Below are 15,502 nucleotides of genomic sequence, written 5' to 3'. Positions count from 1 at the left end.
ATTAATCGCGGAAGTGGCTGAAACAGGAACTAATTAACTTTTAGGACAGCTTGATGAATGAACGAACGCTCAAATTCAATCTACCTGGGTTGAAATTAAACGAGGAAAATTAAAAGGAACACTGGCTATAATGGATCTCTACAGAAACCAGTCACCCTGCCTCCTGAGGGATTAAAGCGCCCTCTTGTGTCTTCAGATCTGTAGCAACACACAGAAAACATGGAAGTTAATATCGATTTATTGCCATCCATATATATATATACACACATACATTTCTATTCTCTTGCAATATCTATATAACTTAAAGCATTAGGGTCACCGTGTAAACCGTGATCAAAGAACAATGAGGGAGAGGAGAGGGGCCACTAAACTTTGACACCATTACAATCATTTCTTACAAAATATACTGCTAAAGGCACGTCTCCCATCTACATGCCTCAATTTTCAACTATTTTATTTTGTTGAGTTCATCTACATATAAAGAAAAGCAGCAAGTGTTAATCAAACCAGTGCCCGATCACAAATGGGCAGTACAGTACACGCTGCTTCCACAATACCTTTACGACTGGAAGAAGATGACACAGCTTCGGGTCAGCTACATCATAACGTTGTCTGTTGGATTGTGCGACTCTACGGGATCCTACAGCATGTTATGGGGAGGCCGTGTGAAAATTGATATACAGGAAAAACATGCAGTCCCCCCCCCCTAAAATAGGACTGGGTTGCCATAGTGACACAGCCTGGGGTTTACTGTAACACAGGAGAGAAAACGGCACTGACGTGTTTATGAAACACAGTAACGCACTACAAGGTCCCGTGGATGAAGTTGCTGAACATAAAGCAAATTAAACACACAGTCACTAAAATCTTTGCATTGTTGCGCACATTTCGTTTTGTTTTTTTATGATCAGGACATTTTTACCATGTAACGAGGTGAAAGCAAAGCAAAGGAAAGCTGGCGGCGTCTCAGCCAGTGTGTCGGGTTCTGTGATTGTGATGAGCAACAGCAGAAGCAGCACAGAGTATTTGTGTAAATGATCCAGAGGTCTGAATAAAAGGAGTTTTGACAGCTCTTCTTGTGACACACATACACACTAGAGAACAACTTCACTACACAAACATCAAAGTACACATGTTGCAACGTATCCTCACAATTCTCCGTTAAAAATAGAAAAGATTTTAAAAATCCATTTGGATTATTGGATTGGATTAACAAACAACCCTCTGCACACTCTAATTAAATGGTGCTCAATCCCTCAGGTGGCTGCGGTCAGACTCCTCTGTCCTTGGCATCAAGGGAGATAATATACTAATAAGTGTCTAATAAGTGCAGGGTGGGCTGGCTGTGCAATTTTACTGCCATCCAACTATTACAGCTGCAGAGGCGCGTGCAGCAAGAGCAGCAGCAGGCTTTGGTCAATTACTTATAAAGCACCACCACCTGCTGCAGAAACCCCTCCCCCAGTGTGCTGTGTGCCTGTCTACAGCAACATTACTGTACATTTCCAAGACAGTCAGGCAAGTTTTCAATCAAAATTATGCAGCTTTTTGGTTATATCAAATGCAAAACAAACAAAACAATTGGGAATGTGTCACGTCATTTGAAAATGGACTGTCACTTTAATGACACTTTCAAATGATTTGCATTTTTCAAACAGGAATAGAGAACCTGTAACTTGGAGAATAAATGAATTCTGCCACTTTCAATTTCAGCAAACTAAAGGCAAATTGAACATGCAGAGCTACAGCAGTTCTCGGAAATTAATACAGGCACGGAAAATAAGGCTTAACAAGTAAACTGTAAAAAAGAAAAAATCCTTTGAATTTATCAATCAATCTACCAAAACATATACAGATTTTTGGGGGATAAAGGTAAACAAGGGAAGTGTTTCTTTTGGGGCTGATACATACAGACAGAGCACAGACACAATGGTCTCACCAAACATGACGACATTTCAGTCTGATTACTGTCACAGACAAACCCACTGACTCAACATCAAATTAAACTCCTCATATTGATGTGAAGATGACGATCATGATGACGATCATAATGCTCCTGGATGCTTTGAACTGTTAACTAACTGAAGTTAGACTGAACGGCTAACTCTCGATAAACACCAAAGAGCGGGCTGTCCGTCGTCTTCTCAATCTTCCGTCTTCGAGGTCACTCTTTGCTCTCCAGGCCCAGCTCGACGACCTCTTCGCCGAGAATGGCTTCCGGTATACCTCCCTCTCCTTGAAAAAGCTCCTCCATCAGCTGCTCCCCAGCGCTGCCAGCCCGCGACGCCCACAGAGCAGCACCCTCCCGCAGGCCCAGCGTGCGCAGCAGCCGCGCGTATTCCAGAAATGCAGCTTCGATAAGTTTATGTGCATAGTGAGTTAAGGAGATGCCACAGCAGAGCGACTTGAAACTTTTACATACTGGCATCTCATCTATAGAAGTTCAAGAAAGATTAATCAAGTGTTGGTCTAATTATATCACTGAACCAAATCCAAAAAGGTAACAAATAAAACAAAAGCGTTTAACTAGAGAATAACACAATAAATGCAGGCGCTCAGCTCAGTGATACTGTTAGCTTCCTGCCAGTGCAAAGTGTGCATTACATTTAAAGACACTTTGAGTGCTCATGTGGAGTACAAAAGCTATATATAAGAACCAGTCCAAAGCAGACCACCCTGTGTGAGCATGCACTTGGCGACAGTGGGAAGGAAAAACTCCCTTTTAACCCCTGGCAGAAAAAGGCTCAGGGTGGTCCATCTGCTGCTTATGTGGTTTCCTGACATCCTAAGGACCTGCCAGCATCAGGGTGATAGAAAGGATGGAGCTGAGGGTTTCTATGGTTACCTTTTTTACTACCGTTTGTGTTTCCCTGCTCAAAATGTTTTTTTAGACCAAAAATAAGATCTAAGCTTCTTGAAAGGAAGATTGGTTGGTGCACTGCACTGATTTCAGCTACAGTAGGATGACTGCATTCGCCCTCTTGCACATTGTACATTTGGCTTATGTGATTACTAAATTTACAAAGATTAATTGGTCTCTCTCAAACACACACACACACTTGCTCTTTTGTGTGGGCCTAACTTCTAGGCAGTGTTGGCTCATGTACTCACAAAGTCTGAAAAATAGAGATATTTTTACTAAAAAGCTGTTTGACGTTATTGTCACTTCTCCAACAAAAACCTGCGCTCGAAGAGAGCCTGGCTTGATCTGGTCCTCATGAATCATAACTCGCTTTGTGGTTAAAACACAGAGTAAACACAGCTTTGACAAGACAAACAGATATCTTATTACACAGCAGAGATTTCTAGATGAAATATTGCTTTTAGGTGAATGTCAGATTCTTTTTCTTCTCTCACAACATACTCAGCGTGTATTAGATAAAATAGAGATTGTGCAGCACTGTGCGCATTAAAAATGTGGCTGATAAAAAGAAGGGTTTGGTAGGACAGATGTAGACATAAATTCTTGTTAAGGGTTACAGGTTATCTCAGTTGAGTCACAGAGGAGCAGGGGAACACTACAGGATACCATACTACTTGAGTTAGATGGTAAATATATTTAAATCTTACAGATAAGAAGTATGTGCCAAAACTGTGCCCATAGATGGTGATATACAATAAGCTTTCAAAGTTTAGGTTGAAAAAGTTTTCCAACTGTTCTCTGTGATCACAGTGTGTTACTGGCTAATGGGAAAGTGTGAAATAGAGCTTGATGTGCTCTGCAGAGCATCTAAATTGACCTTCACTGTGAAGCTGCCTACTATCAGGTGCATACTTGTAACGTGTAACAATAATGGGTTTTCAAAAAGGATATTGGACGAGTCGTTGGCCTCCATCACCCCATACTTCAGACAGGCTTCGATGAAGAGGGCGGCACGATCAAAGTGTCTCATGCTGTCCGGGAGATGGAAGGAAGAAAAGAAAGATACAGAGAGAAGGAGGTGAGAGGGACCATCAGAAACCAGCATCGTCCCTGCCTTGATGCCTGTGTTCCTACAGAATACATCAACCTTGTCGTCCTCATGTCTCTCTAATTCTCTCTGAGAGCTTTTTGCTGCCAGAAGCATCTCGGAGCATGAGCTGTTAAGGAGGGGGGACCGGTATTCTCAGAGGAGATCGATGCTGAGGTAAGAGACACAGGTACAGCCCACACCCTACACTGTGGTTTGTCCTTCAGTGTAATCAGGACGAAAAGGACTGTGAAAATGCAACGTCTTAGAACAAAAAACTTTAGTGCAAGAAAGGGAATCTCATTTTCGAGAAGAAAAAGTGAGATAACATATTTATACATCCATGTATTTTATTACAGGGGATAATTACAAGAGTCTTATCTTCCCATTTCTGAATCTATAGCTTGTTCCTACCTGTGGAGCATCTCTCCTACTTTGTAAAAGCAGCCCAGTGAAAGCAGCACCAGAATGGCTTTGGATTTATGGTTGACCTGTGGGGAGCAGAGGTGTTCTGCCCAGCGCTTCAGCACATCTGCGCTCTCTGCTGGGTTCAGACGCACCTGGAAGCAAACGCGATACGCAAAGGCATGAATTATTGTTCTTAGTTGGAGGTTTGTCACTCTTCTGCTAAAACACACTGCGTGCACAATTATTAGTCAACAAAATATAAATTTTAGTAGTGAACAACTACAGCACTCTTGGTAAATCCAAAATGTTGATGATATATGTGAGAATTGTCCTGTATAAAAATCAGGATCTTCTGAAAAGACGCAGACCTTTTCCTGTATGCTGCTTCAAGAAAGTGTCTTCTAAAAACTAGCAGTCTGTTTGGGAGTTGAGTTTGAGGCTATCTTCAACCCGAAACGATACATTAGCTCATCTTTAATAATACCAGCTCATATCAGTACCCTACCTCCAGCCCCACCTGATGTCTGCTTCAAAGTGGAGTTTAGAGTATTTAATGACATATGTCTGAATACAGACAGTGGAAAAATGTCAGTCTTAGTTTTGCTGGATCTCAGTGCAGCATTTGATACAGTTGACCACAACATATTACTCAAACGACGGGAAAACTGGGCAGGTTTTTCAGGAACTGTACTAAACTGGTTCAAAACATACTTAGAAAACAGGAAATACTTTGTATCAATAGGTAACTTCACATCTGAGCAGACAAGTATCACATGTGGAGTTCCCCAAGGTTCCATCTTGGGACCCCTTCTGTTTAACATTTACATGCTCCCATTGGCACAGATTATAAAGAACAACAAAATAAACTATCATAGCTATGCAGATGACACACAAATATATATCACAATGTCACCAGGAGACCGTGGCCCTGTACAGGCTCTTGGTAAATGCACTGAGGAAATTAATGACTGGTTGTGCCACAATTTTCTCCAGCTAAACAAAAACAAAACTGAGATAATAGTCTTTGGTGCCAAAGGAAAACGATTACAGGTCACCAGAGAACTTCAATCTATACACCTAAAAACCACAAACCAGGCGAGAAATTTGGGTGTAGTGATGGATGCAGCCCTACACTTAGAAAAACACATTAAGACAATAACAAAATCAGCTTACTTTCACCTCAAGAATATATCAAGGATAAAAGATCTGATGTCTCAACAGGACCTGGAAAAACTAGTCCATGCATTCATCTTTAGCAGGCTTGATTACTGTAACAGCATCTTTAAAAAAAATCAGTCAGACAACTACAGCTCATTCAGAACTCTGCTGCTCGAGTCCTCACTAAGACCAAAAAAGTGGACCACATCAGTCCAGCTCTGAGGTCTTTACACTGGCTGCCTGTCCGTCAGAGGATAGACTTTAAAGTTCTGATGCTGGTCTATAAAGCTCTGAATGGTTTAGGACCAAAATACATCAGTGACCTCCTGACCCAGTATCAACCTTCCAGATCCCTCAGGTCATCTGGATCCGGTATTTTATCAGTTCCCAGAGTCAGAACCAGACACGGAGAAGCTGCATTCAGCTTTTATGCTCCATATATCTGGAACAAACTCCCAGAAAGCCTCAGACCAGCTGAAACACTCAGCTTATTTAAATCCAGGTTGAAGACTCACCTGTTCTCAGCTGCATTTGAATAAAGCACCAAATCCACACTTTTAAGCTTAAATTTCAAATTTCAAATTTTAATCAAACTTAAATCATGCTTTTCATTGTCTTTGTTTTTTTAATGTCTCTGTAAAGCACTTTGTTGTTGAATTGTGCTATATAAATAAACTTGCCTTGCCTAGAGCCGGTTACCGATCCATCCAAAGGCCCGTCTGTGTGGCCTGACAACAGTCCCTTCCATCTGATCTTTAGATATTTTCTGGCACAGTACTGAGGTATTAATTTATGTGTCTTGTTCATTGGTGGTCGGGTTCAGCCTGTGGCTGTGTCTCTGAGCACTGAACACCTTGCACTGCAGGTAGGCTGCCTTCTAGAATATGGCAGCGCTGCAGAATAAGGGATTCCTAACAGCTTTATGTCTGAGTCTTCTCAAATCTTTGGCAGTTAATTTGACTCTTTTTTCCCTCAACACGTATCTTGTCTGCGTGTTGACTATTTACAACAATAAGTTTAGTTCTGTCATCATGCCCTAATATTGTAACAATTTCTGCATCTCCTTGAAAGATTATTTTAAAAATAAGTTTTGCCCTTCAAAGTCAGTTAAATATCTTTTTGTGCCCATTTTGCACGAGGAAAAGAAGCTGATATAGATTGCTGATCTCCTTAGACCAGACCCTCCTTCATTACACACATCACCTGATATGCTTCAATCCAATAAGTCATTCAAGTTTATAAAGCTTATAGCTGGAAAATATGCATAAAAACAACGATAAGGTCAAAATGTTTGCCTAATAACTGTGCACACAGTCTATGTTTGTATAAAAGTCTAGGGGAGCATAAATATGTGACCACTACGAGAGTTCCCTGATGTGCAACAGCTAACAGGAAAACAAACTTCAGAGAATAAATCGTGGCGCCATAAGCGTCACACATCCACAACTCACATGCCCACAGATTTACACTATCCAAACATTACTCAGTATCTGATCTTCATCCTGCTGATGGATCCCGTCATGCTGAGTTACCTTAGCCAGCCATGCGGCTCGGTTCCACTCCCCGTAGGTCTGCAAGTAGCGGCAAGCATCTGCTGCCTTGTCAATCAAACACAACAGCTGAACTCCCTCTGATAAACAGCAGAAGATTGACAAGTCATACACACGTGTGAGACATCATAGCTATCAGTACCAAAGGTGGCCAACTTGGCCCTGAAAGCAGCAGAATGGTTTCATTACACAATGCTGCTATTAGCCAAATTGATAAGATAAGCATTATTTGATTTATTGATTGATTCCAATATAAATCTTTCCAATTTAAATTAAAAATAAAAAGATCCCAGGTGTATGCTATACAAATAAAAATGTTCTTTCTGGTATCAGATATAGAGGAACACTACCTGCAAGCTTGCCATTAGCTATCATATTGGTGGCCACTAGCTTGATTGTAGACTGCGAGGGGCCTGAAGAGGTGATGGTGGTCACTAGGCAGGCCTTGAGTGAATCACAGTAGTAGCTGGGGTTGTCTGCGCTCGTCTCCAACAGTAATTGCACCGCCCGGTCCGTCTGAGAGCAACAACAAAGAGATGAGAGCGTAATTACCGTGGCAGCAGAGAGAAACAAGGCATTAGTGGCTCTGATAGGTAACCACTGTGCACGAGCTGAACAAGACAGAGCTGCGAGGGGAAATTATGTTTATTATCATGCTTTTCATCTGGTGTAGATGAAGGCTGGAGCTCGTGCTGGGGTCAGCACCGACCGGCCTCTGCCTGTCTGCCTGCTGGATAACTGCACCTCCAGCAAACAGCCGGCTGATTGCAGCTTGTGATTAGAAGGAGAGTGGTGACATTGAGAGGTGAAAGAGGTGATGTCAGTCCCCGCAGGCTGTGAAGCTAGGGAGGACAGGAGCAGCGCTGATTTTCTTCACTGCGATATGAACTATTTATGACTATGACATTTTAGCTTGCATGTATGCACAGCTAAGGAGGTGTAGATTTGTGTGGTTTGCAATGGAAAGTGTGGTGCATAGTCTACCAGTTATGCCACATGACAACTCACAGCTATAGTCTCCATGCAGATGCACTTTAACTGTGTAGGTGGTGTCATACTTACCTGACCCAGAAGGAGGAGCTGGTCAGCGCATTTCTTAGTGTGTTCATAACTGGAGCGCTTTACTTCCTGCAGGTGAACTCGATCCAGCTGGAACTTCTGTTAAAAAGAAAAACACAAGGAGCAACAACTTAAGGAGTAGTAGGAATAAGTTTTTGCTTTGTGTAACAAGTGCTTCCAGAAATCCATTAAACTTTGTGTCAGAGAGAGACAGAGAGGATATGAGTTAGTACGCATGCATTAATATAGGGAGAAAGTGATGGATTACATGAATACATATACCAGAGATGGAGAGTATAATTATAATGTCTTTAAAAACTTCACAAGTTTCTTGGGTGTCAGTGCTCCCTGTACTGTATTTCATTATTAAGTCTCTGTTTCCCAATTCTTGGTGACAGGAGATCTCATTTTTTCCCTGTCAGATACTTCACTTCAAAGATGAAGTCAGTGGAAGAAATACTCTGTTTGGTTTAGGTTAAGGTGCTCCTGGACAAGACCACACAGGAAACACAACGCACCATCCACTCGCCCACTACTGTGAATTCAACTTGACCTGCTCCATTCTCACATGGGTGAGATCACGCCGACTTTGTACCGGGATGAGGCAGGTTAAAGCCTGCTCAAAGTCTGACATTTTTATTCTCATGTGCACCTCCACCATGTAATGTATGGAGAAGTTTAGAGCTGCCTTCTTCATGTCTTTGAGTGGACGGTGACACCTCTTCCATCTGTGGAACAAAGGCTGAATGAGCAGTCTTCACCAGATGCCAGCTTCCCACGTCCAGTTAATGCATCATGCTAACTGTATGTGGGAAGTAAACAAGACTAGTTCTTTGTTCACTGATCACGCAGTGATAGAAACAAAAGGTTTCCACAAAATGATGTCTTTCTAACTGCCTTGTGTGGACGCATCCATCAGTATGTGGTCACTTCTTGGGGACTTTAAGGGTCATCTCTGTGGAAGAGATACAGCATGCTATCTTAGGTTCGCCAAACATGACTTCGTGACTTTTTTTTATTTTTACCTACACTCTATGGCTCAGAAAGTCACTCAAACAGTCCTGTCAGTGGGAAAATGATGCAGCTGTCATCACTGCAGCTGCTGTTTCAAGGCCATGTCAGCTCTGTGGGAGTCTTGGGGCGTGATGCTATATCCCCATAATGATGTGTAATACTGACTGTACTGACACAAAGGGAGCTGGAGGACATGGAGAAAAATCACTGATGTGTTGGTGAAAATGTCTCCGTGGCTTCCCCGACTCAGTCAAAAATTGTCTCCCTGGGGGAAGGATAGACGTTCAGGTCTTCACTACCCTGGGGGTTCAGTGAAGGTGGCGTTGGATCTGATATATTATTTAAGGAGGGCAGGGCGTCCCATGCATGTCTCAACAGGCATGTTAAAAGAAATTCTTCAGGTTGGTTTCGCGTGGGCTCAATCTGCTATACTCACTGCAGGCATCGAGATTGTGTGATTGTATGTACTGACTGCACTCTGTTCAATGAGCAAAAGATAGGCAAGAAAAAGAAAAACAGCAGCTGATGGACAAAAGACTGAGTCATCAATTTTCGGGAGAGATAGCAGCATAGTAGATTTCTTTATAAGAATGGCTACGTGCACACATTTATTGCGTCTACATCTACAACAGAGGCTTCTTTTTTTGGCTTCGCTTTATTTTGATGAATTCTTCTGCAATTCATAGCTGTGGGTATACTTCCTTGCGGAGATACCAAATGAGTTTAGTAATTTCAGAGCTGTGTGCTCTGTACTGGAGTCCGGGATATTAGTAATTACATGCAGGCTGCTGCCACTGAAGTCGTTTTATGACAACAGGAGCCAAATGCTGCTGCACACTGTCTTGGTAGCTCTTTGAAAGTCCTAACTTTGTGATCACTGCATGGCCCCTCATTAGCAAGCAGCACAACTTTCACAAAAACGGAATGGTGCATAATCCATTAGAAAAAGATGTTAAGACTTTTTAATTGGAACTATACTGAGTGAAATTAGACAGTACATTTGCTTGTTGCTACTTAAAACCTTGAACTGAAAGGTCTGGGGCACTGTTTTCAACTGGCTAAATCGTCTTTTATCAAAAATGGAAAAGGTTTTTTCCTCATTTTACTTTCTCGGGTACACGGAGGTTGGCACAGTGGGGGGAAAAAAAAACGGTACAGCAGCCAAAAAAAAAAAAAATCCAAAAATCCATCTAGAAATTAAGTCAGTTCACAGATACAAAATAGGAAAACGATGGAGACATTTGAAAAATGTTGCTCAGTGTGCTGAAACACGTCTAACTAGTCTGTTAACTGAAGATGAAAAGAGAAGAGTCATATTTATAAAGACCTTGGATGCTGATGCAAGAATGTCTTCAGCAGGATGCTACGCAATCAGACTGCACAAACAAATTAGACATTTTTAAGAGGGCATCAATAAGGGCTTGAATCACTCAGAGGAGAGGAAGGCATGGAGTTGACCTTAAAGGCTTAAAAATGTGGGCGAGAGTAGATCCACAGCGTCATTAGTAACAGAATGCACTGTTTGACCGAGGTGATATTGACACCGTGGACGATAAGGGACAGGCCGTCTGTGTTTGTTTGTGCATAGTCTGGCTTGAGGACATCGACTGTCTTTGGGATGACTCCTGGGGGGATTTTTTTTTTTTCCAATGTTGGCTGAAACTTATCTGTCTTTACTTTCTCTGCTCACCAAAGAGACAGCACCAAACACAGGTAAACACTTTCTCCATTTTCTCTTATTATACTGACCTGGAAATAAGAGGTTTCACACAAGACATCGTGGCAGATGTCCAGGTGGCTCTGAGGTGACGGTTGGACTCCTTCGCTTTGGGCCTGACCCTCTGCAGCGGACACAGTTAGCTGACGAGCCTGTGCAAATGACTGGATGTAGTGGGATGCCACCGTCCAGAAGTGAAGGTCTGACTCGTCCCCGAACAGCCTGCAGTTTGCCACAGAAAAACAAAAACGCATCACCTGAGTTCAGTGTTTGTCTCTGGACTAGTCAGATTCTGCAGCCTGAATCATCATGGCACCTGGTTTCCCTACTCGTTTGCTCATTAATGACCACAGTTCCTCCATCATCCAGCCTACGCTTTGTCTGTAAGTGAGCTCTCCCCCTCCTCCTCCTGCTTTACTTTCCTCAGCCTCCTTTAACATATCGGCACAGACACATAGCTGTTGCTAGGTTACCTTATGACATTAACAATGGCATGGAAACTTGAGACAGCCAGATGTAGAGACATAATCGTGAGCTCTCACTGAGAGTGCAGCCAGGGTGTTCAAGGAACAAAAATGATCTTTTAGACTTTCCTGGTAAATCATGGCATTAATAACAGGATGCAAACAGGGGTGGGATGATATGATATTGCCTTTCTTTTCATACTGGCTGCTCTAGATTTGTCAGATGCTCGAGGGAAATGAAGGCTGAAGCAGAGATGAGATGAGAGTTGCTGACACAAGCACAAGTCTCATACTTTTTTTGTGGTGCTTCAGAACTACACTTTACAGTTACAGCAAGTATATGCTCTTTGGCAGTTAATTTAAATGTTTCAAAAACAAAATAATTTGCTTTGCTTGATAATTTTACACCTTCTGGCTCATCTTTCCAATTTGTTCTAAATTAAGTAGTTACATGTTTATAATTATTTTCCTCCACAAATAACTAGAAATCCCTGCTAAAACATCACTTTACAATATAGTAGAAAAATGAGCCCAGCCTTGTGTAATAGCAAAGCTCTCAATAGCAGCCTCATTTCTCTGTTGACGAGTACAGTATTTCCTCTACTATTCAAAGCAACAAAAAAGCAAAAACTTTCTTAAAAAACAGCTTTTGGAGGAGAAAGGAAACAAAAACCTTCCTGCAAAAGGTAAAAACTCAATGTAGCACAAGCCAATACATCACTGACAGTCAAATTAAAAAAATCTGTGATCACTGAAACCAGACTGACAATTGACTCTGCAGCATGGCTCCATGAGGAAAAGAAAAAGCCAGGGAAAATGAAATTTGATTGTGAGATTATAAAAAAAAAAAGATGGAAAAGGACACAGGATGATGGGGAGACGGGCCAAAAAAATCAGTTGAAAGAAAGTTACAGCAGTAATCAGAAGGTATTGAACGAGATACAGAGCTGCAGTGGCCGGCTGGCTAAAATGACAGATGGCTACTTGCGCAATCTAGAGCTGAAAAACAAGAGTTTAGACTAGGCACAATGGAAATTCACGTTTCTCTAGCAACTGACTGCATTTATTTGACTTTTCTAGAAACCATGAAGATAAGCCGGAATACTGAGCGTTATTTGGTCAGACGAGACCAAGACAAGTTTGTTAGATTAGATGAAGAGGCAAGAGCACAAATAGCACTGCAAAAACCTCTGTGAACCGAGAATGCATAGTCCTGAGAGTGATGCACCAAGGTGAGAGAATACGGCTCTTCAAGAGTGCAGAAGGAACCGGGGAGGTGATAATTATAGGAGGCACCATGTATGACTGTGGAGATTATGGAGAACAATACTGGCTGATGAGATCACTTTTCATCTGCAGAAACTGGGCAGGAGAAGAATATTCTAGCATGCTAACAATGCAAAGCATACCACCAAAAAGTCACGCAGGAGTTTAGAAAGAAGACACAAGCTATGATCTGGTCAAATGTATCATCATGGGCCACTCTCTGATCTTAAGTGGGCACGATCACTAAAACTACATGATAAATATGTAAAATTACAGAAACGGTACTGGTAGCTGCCCAGATTGTACTGTAATTTTAAAATTATGAAAAAAATGAAAGGAACTCCTGTGTGTTATTTCAAAGATAGAAAGTCGCCCTCTTCATCACCGAGTAGCTGAAATAAGCTCTCTAAAAGATGGCTGCAATATCTTTTAAGATTGGTATGCTCCATCCTGAGAATGTTTAGTCTGTCATACAAAAAATGTGAACATAGATATGAAAAAATATTAAATCCACCCCAAAAAAGCCCAAGGTGCTTTTCTTGCACAATGAGGGCAAATATTCACTGTGCAACTCATGTAAAGTCAGAATTATTATTTTTATTAGAGAATATCATTAAGTTAGTATTATTCTCTATATTAGACAACTTTTTTTCTTGTCCCTTATACTCTGATACTTCTGTTGGAACTCTGTAACCAAGGCTTTTATGAGTCTTTGACATAGATACACTGTCTGAATGTTAACAAAATAACCGCCCCAGGGTACTAGCGAACGCTCACGAACACGGTACAATCTGCGCAGAGACAAACACTGGCAACTTCACACAGAGCTCGAACTCACCGTGAGACGAGGAGGCAGCGCTGCAGAAGACTGAGCTCTGGGTCCTGTAGCACACTCTTCATATCACTGGGGGGCCAATCAGAGACAGACAATCAAAACACAGCCAGGGCCAATTACACTTCTCTAACACAGCAGGCCCAGTGTGGCTGTTCCAGGAGTTTCGTCTTATCTGTCAACCCACAGACTACATGCTCTCTGGGCCCGCTGTCTAAGCACTAAGGAAGGACTTACAGTTTCTAACTGTAAAACAACCCTACATGAACACAAACTGGAATCACATACATGCACTGTTATTTGGTTGTTAGTGTCTGTGCCATTACATTAATATCGAGTTATCACACGAACTTGGCATTAGAGGACAAAGCAACAGTGCAGTAACTCACTTTGATAATGAGTTGAGCTGCTCCTGGATTAGGCCTTTTATCTCATCTTTCTCACTGTAGTCTCTGAAACAGAAGGAAGGATCAAAGCAAGTCAAACGGCTCCTTTAACATCTACCTTAAATAGAACCTGACCTGATATTAAATGGAAATCTGAACACTTTTTAAGAGAAGTCGATCTGCGGTGTCAAGCGAAGTCTATTCTAACATTTAAGCTGAGGATGGGTATTGCCTTACACACGCTGCTAATATAGCTGCTTACTTATGATAAGGGAGCTGTGAAGCAGTGAAATACTCAGGGCTCAGTTAAATGGGTTTGTAACTACATCTGGCTTAAATAGTGTCCCTCTGGACGGCCTCTGCTGAATCCCGCGTTGAGCTGTTTACTTGTTTATACTGGTGATTTTTACAGACAGTGTCTGGGTGGTTGACAGAAGCTGTAGTGGTAGATGAAAAAGTAAGAGCCTAATCTTGCAGACATCTTACTTAAAATTAATTACATTTTCGATATTTATATTTTCAGTTCTCATTTTGCAAACTGGGTGAAAATTCTAACAAAGTTTTGTAAACACAGCTACCTATGAAAGAAGATTAGGGCCACTGGGGGGGGGGGGGAAGTGTGCTCGACTTTTTTGTTCTTCTTTTCCAGAATTCTGAGAAAAAAAATCTGAATTCTGAGATTAAAGTCAGAATTCAGACTTTTTTCTCAGAATTATTTATTTTTTTAAATTCTGACTTTAATCTCAGATTAGAATTCCGAGGAAAAAAAAAAGGTCAGAATTCAGACTTTTTTCTCAGATTTATTTATTTTTTTAAATTCTGACTTTTTTCTCAGAATTCTGGAAAGGAAGAAAAAAAAAGTGCCCCTCTTTTTTTTCCCCAGTGGCCCTAATCCTTTTCCATAACTACTTTTTAACTGTTCTTAAAACTATTTTTTGGTTGACAGACATAAAAATCATCCTTCAATGCAAAGTGAAAGTAGATTAAAAATGGATGGTATTACTAAATTGTAACCAAGATTCGCAATCAGATGATTTTTATTTCTCCTCAGAGTGAATCAGTCTGAAAATAGGTCAACGTTATGAATTAATGAGGGGAAAGTTTGGTTTTGAGATAGCAGAGTTGAAAACCTTCTCATACTCATTCATTAGTTTTTTGTAGAACATACTGTATGTGGGGAGATGAGATCAGTCTGTAACTGTAAAAGTAGCACAGTTCAACAGAAGATGGCTTATTGGTCTTCCTCCTCAAATAGAGCAGTACACAGTACACATGTTTAAATGCAATTTAACCTAGAGCATTTCACACAGATTACTGACCGAGGCTGTGTGGATATCAATAATTGAAACTACTGACAACAATTGATGTGCTGCTCTGCTCACTTACAACCGCCTGCTTTCAGGGTAGGAAGCAATATTTCATTTTTATTTTTAAAAACACATCAGTAAAACCCATCTTTACACTGCTCAAACAGTTTATTCAAACATCATATGGTCACAGCTCATACGGATCTTGCAGACAACCTCAGGTCAATTCATGAACTTCTACTCAGTAAGTTGCTTTCTCTTACTAAAATGTATCTGCACCCTTATGTACAAGAAAATGAGAAGTAAAGCTTCTGATCACGTCAAACCAAACCTATTCATAACGTTAAATCTTGTTGCTAGTTCCTTTAGCTCAGCAGCACTTTGTGAAAGT

General features: G+C 41.3%; 1 protein-coding gene across 1 annotated transcript in view; it reads right to left on the bottom strand.

The window, feature by feature from the left end:
* Positions 1 to 231: 231 nt before the first annotated feature.
* wdr11 (WD repeat domain 11) overlaps positions 232 to 15,502 on the bottom strand; it is a 65,429-nt gene continuing 50,158 nt past the window's right edge. The window contains exons 21-29 of the mRNA XM_080868682.1: positions 13,808 to 13,870; positions 13,425 to 13,490; positions 10,889 to 11,078; positions 8,129 to 8,224; positions 7,417 to 7,582; positions 7,049 to 7,146; positions 4,365 to 4,510; positions 3,815 to 3,894; positions 232 to 2,367 (exon numbers count right to left, since the gene is read on the bottom strand). Of these exons, the coding sequence (XP_080724808.1) occupies positions 2,165 to 2,367; positions 3,815 to 3,894; positions 4,365 to 4,510; positions 7,049 to 7,146; positions 7,417 to 7,582; positions 8,129 to 8,224; positions 10,889 to 11,078; positions 13,425 to 13,490; positions 13,808 to 13,870 (1,108 nt within the window). The 3' untranslated portion in view covers positions 232 to 2,164. The remainder of the gene's footprint in view (positions 2,368 to 3,814; positions 3,895 to 4,364; positions 4,511 to 7,048; positions 7,147 to 7,416; positions 7,583 to 8,128; positions 8,225 to 10,888; positions 11,079 to 13,424; positions 13,491 to 13,807; positions 13,871 to 15,502) is intronic.

The sequence above is a fragment of the Rhamphochromis sp. 'chilingali' genome (assembly GCF_963969265.1).
Source record: "Rhamphochromis sp. 'chilingali' genome assembly, chromosome: 20".
Taxonomy (NCBI): Eukaryota; Metazoa; Chordata; class Actinopteri; order Cichliformes; family Cichlidae; genus Rhamphochromis; species Rhamphochromis sp. 'chilingali'.
The sequence above is the reverse complement of the archived record's forward strand: the minus strand, read 5'-3'. Positions and strand labels throughout refer to the sequence as shown.